General features: G+C 34.2%; 1 protein-coding gene across 1 annotated transcript; it reads right to left on the minus strand.

Annotated features, from left to right (window-relative positions):
• Positions 1–1,604: 1,604 nt before the first annotated feature.
• On the minus strand, positions 1,605–2,210 carry LOC149212746 (uncharacterized). Its single transcript, XM_089388802.1, has one exon. The coding sequence runs from the start codon at positions 2,208–2,210 to the stop codon at positions 1,605–1,607; it is 606 nt and encodes a 201-aa protein (XP_089244928.1).
• Positions 2,211–4,629: the final 2,419 nt, after the last annotated feature.

Genomic DNA, 4,629 nt, shown 5'->3' on the forward strand with positions numbered 1-4,629 from the left:
AATTGGAAGGTTTGCATTCTACTTTTTCCCCTTTGTTGGCTTTGTTTCCACCATTCTTCCACTTTTGTCATGAACTTCTGGTCTCTGAGCCAAAAGGCCTCAAACCTGAAAAGGTGCTTCTTGGGGCTAGCTTTGATGTCAATTTCTAGTTTGATCGGTTAGTGGTCGGAACCCATTCCTGGAAGGATCATTTCTTCAATGAAGATATCCCGATTTATTATCTGTTCTGATATTAGGAATCTGTCCAGCCTCGAGGCAATTTGGTGTATGCCTCCTCTTCTGTTGTTCCATTTATCATTGGTATGTCGACGAGTCTTTGTTTCGTGATCATATCTCCGAAGGCTGCCATATCTGAATCTGATCTTCGGAGGCCCCCTCTTTTATGCTTTAGAGATGTGATCATGTTGAAGTCTCCTCCAACAATCCATGGAGTTTCTGGGAAGAGGCTTCAGATTTTTCCCAAGTTCTGAAGGAAGATCTTGCATTCTCCCGGTATATGTGGACCATATACTCCGGTGAGAAGGACCCATTCTTGTGATCCAATATTCCTAAATTTTCCTGAAAGAATTCTAGGTACACTTACCCAACTCTCAAACTGAATCTCCACCAAGTTCCAGAGGATTGCTAGGCCCCCTACACTGCCTATGGCATCCTGACCTATTATCTTATAATGTGGCTTAAATTTTCTCATAATATCTTTTAATTTTTGTTCCCTGATCTTTGTTCCTTGGACTATCATTATATTGGGCTTATCTCTCTTAAGTCTCTATTTGAGATATCTCTACTTCCCGCTACTATTTAGCCCTCTAATATTCCATGTTGTAATTATCATTTTAACAGTTTTAGGGTCGTTGGAATACCTCTGACAGAGGTACGACACTTCCTGAGTTTACCAACATTTCTCCAACCATTTGGATGGTCTCACTCATAGGTCTTCTTCCTTTTTTTCCTTCTCCTTTCCCTGCAATACCCATTTTTGTACTTTGTCCTCCTTGTGATCCTAACCATTTTGGTTGATTTATTATGACTGCCCCTCTTTTCTCCTTGTATCTTTGGAACATGTCTTTGTATAATTTATTTTGATCTTCTGGGATGAATCTTTCATCCAGATGCCTCCATTCGTGTAGAATTCTCTTCATGAATTGTTCCTCTTCACTTCCCTTGTCTTTTTGGGAGTCTATCTCCATTTGGGTCTGGTCTTGAGGGTTTTTTGTTCTTTCCCCTTCCTTCTTGAGTTCCATACTTGTTTGCATTTTATTTTTCCCCTTGTCTACCTTTATAGGTTCTACTGTTTCTCCATCGCTATCTTCACCTTCTTCTTCCATTTCCTCTTCTTGTAATACCTCAAACTTGTTCTGATTTTCCTGAGTTAATTCCTTGGAAGGTGGTTTCTGATTAGTCAGTCCTTTTTGAGGTTTTCTCCGACGAGGAACTTCTGTAAAACCTTCATCATCCTTCCTACTCACTGCTTCCTCCTTCCTCACTTATTCCTTCTTCTCAAGATCTACTATTGCTCTAGTTGCATTCAAAGGGCATGATTTGAAGAGATGACCATATTCATGGAGTCTCCTGCAGCAAAATGGAATATGCTCATAGTCCACTGGTTATTGCCACACCTCATCATGGTATTCCACTTCAATATAGTTCGGAAGTGGTTCCGCGATATTCATGTACACACATATCCTAGCGTAGGACATATATCTACTTGTCCTGGTGGTTTCGGCCACTTTGACAAAAGTATTGATTGAGTTCCTGATCCCCTCCAGAATCTCTGGATCCCAGAACTTGATTGGGAGTCTGAACAACCTAACCCATATTGGTGCCGCTAACATTTTCTCCTTGTCTAGGTTATAGCATTCTTCCCAATGCCTCATGAAGAGACCTGCGTTGTTGAAGAAGTAGGGTCCCTCCTCAAAGATTCTCTCCTTGTCTTCCAAGTTGGAAAAAATGACTGTGAAGAAGCCCTTAGCGCCTAATTTTAGCTCAATATGTCCGTTGGGTTTCCATCTCTGTTGTATCCATTTGGCCAGTTCTTTTTTAGATGGCCATGACCCCACAAACTTATAGATCAAAGCATGATCTTTCATATATCCTTTGTATTCTTTGAGTTTGTTGTTTGGGATTACATACCTGGGTTTTTTCGTCGCTCTAGGCAGACATCTGTTTCCAAATCCCACTTCCCATCGAGTCACCATGACCAACGCGTCCATGCCTCATTTCCCTATGCTTCCATTTTCTCCATTCCTGCTTGCCTAGCCTGCTGCTACATTTTTATAGGACGACATCTCGCACCCCCCCCCCACCTCCTGAATTTGTCATCTTTTTCAGCCCCACCCGTATTCTATCTACCTTCCTCCAAGCGACCCGTAACTCTCCCCTGTCTGGTGGAGGTGGCTGCAGGCTATCCCTGCACCCTGTCCAGGGCTCAGGTAGGCCCGAGGCTAACCTTTCCAAAACCCTAACCCTAAACACTTACATCCATCGCTCTGCCTTGTCTGCTCAACCTAACTCTCTGATACCAAGAGGATCATATGCCGAGATTGTTGGTGTCCCAAATTCATATTAAAATATTATATTAAAGTTCTCTAACTTAATACATTAATATATATTATAATATATTAAACATATTATTATATTAAAAATCTTTATATTTTGTAGATACATAAAATTTCTCAATCTCTCAAGTTAAAACAACAACATAATTGTTAGAAATATCTAAATAGTTTATGGATGGTAGAATTCACTTCTTTTTCTATCATTTTTAACTTTATTTCCGACAAACTCTTTATGAATTCCATGAGAGAAGCATCACCTTGTCTCCAAGACATACAACAATCTTATCTCAGTTAAATAACTAATAAAATGTAAAATATGTAACTCAACATCATGTAAAAAAATCTAGTGTATATAAGATTCGACCCCAAGATCTTTGGTTCGGTGAGACTTCATTCCGCAACCATTGCCACTTGAGCTACCCCAAGTGGACGATATTATCATTATCATATTATCTCACTTAAGTAACTTAATAAAATATAAGCTATGTAACTCAACATCATGTAAAATATTATCATATTATCATTATCATATTATAATATGATAAAAGTTATATAATGCAATTATTAATATATATTGATAAGTGTGAATCATCATTTCTCTGTACTTTAATAATATAAATTAATAAATAATAAATAATTGTTATTTTATCCTAAAAGTATTATATATATGAATTTTCTTTTTGTTAAAAAAGGTGTTAAGTATTTGTGCACATAAATAGGGTGGGTAGTAATTATATGCATAGTCTAACTTATAGATGAAATGACCTTTTGCACGATGTTTTTTCTGGTTAATTTTAACCAAAATCCGGCAAATATTTTAAGTTGTCAAATTTGTAAAATTCAGGTACCTCATGGTTTTACAGGGTGCTAGTCCACTTATGCATTCCAAATGTATCTGAAGCAACAAAAAGTCACATTCTTGCTTGAAATTGTATAGTCCGTGAAAAATGCGATGTAGTCTATGCAGTAACTATATGTAAATTCTACCTATTTTTGTGGAAATATTAATATAAGAAATAGTCATATGGAATTTTCAATGTAATATGGAAGTTAACATTTAAATGTTTACACTCATTTATAAACACTACAACATCTCTCTTATTAGATTTATAAATCAAACAATTTAATCTAGATTTTCAAATATTATATATTTTAGATTAGATACTTTTAAATTAAATAAATATATAATACTTTTAATATAAAAATATTATTTTATAATTATTATAATCAATTTTCTTTATTTTTAAGAAATCATTTTTTAATTTAATTTATTAATTTTAAAATCATAACATTGTGTTGTAAATTTACTTATCTACTCAATAGATTAAATATATCTTATCAAACCTAAGCAATTTGCATGAAATGATTAAAAATGTTAAAATGTACACGTTCAGCTCTACCCCTTTTATAAATTTAAAATAATCTTATAATAGTGACATTGTAAAAAAAAAAAAGTTAGATTCAATTTAATATCCCTACTGGCTTTTTTTGTTTTGTTTTTTTTTTAATTCATTCATAATTTATATGCAAATGTATTATTATTGTTATTTAACATTAATAATATTACACTAATGTTGTTTTTTTAAAAGTATTTAATGTATGTTGTATAAGGATTGTGCTTAATATTTTAAGTGGACATTCCACCTATCTTCATGGACTAAATTAAACAGAATGAGGATGAGTCAAGCATTCACTAGAAAATTTGGACACAATCCCCCTATCATACATAGAGTAAGAACCTCTAAAAATAACATTACTATGATGATGAAGTGTTTGAATCCTACATGCTCTTAATATACAATATTATTAATCATTTACTTTTCGATATTTAATGTGATAATGTTATAAATTCAAGATTAAAATATTTAGTGGTAAATGAGAATTAAAAAAAATATGAAAATAATTGAACATTTTTCTAGTAAAATTTAAATTAATTTCTAGCCCATGGGATTAGGGCATACGATGACAGGGTGTTTTGTTAAATCACTCCATGTTGGAAAGGACATTGATTTAAAACTCAGTGGGAAAAAATCCATCCATGCTAAGACCTCACATGGCCTAAACTAAGTGCAAT

Source organism: Pinus tabuliformis, chromosome 1_1, assembly GCF_031772625.1.
Source record: "Pinus tabuliformis cultivar Carrire ecotype Pingquan chromosome 1_1, CPIR1, whole genome shotgun sequence".
Lineage (NCBI taxonomy): Eukaryota > Viridiplantae > Streptophyta > Pinopsida > Pinales > Pinaceae > Pinus > Pinus tabuliformis.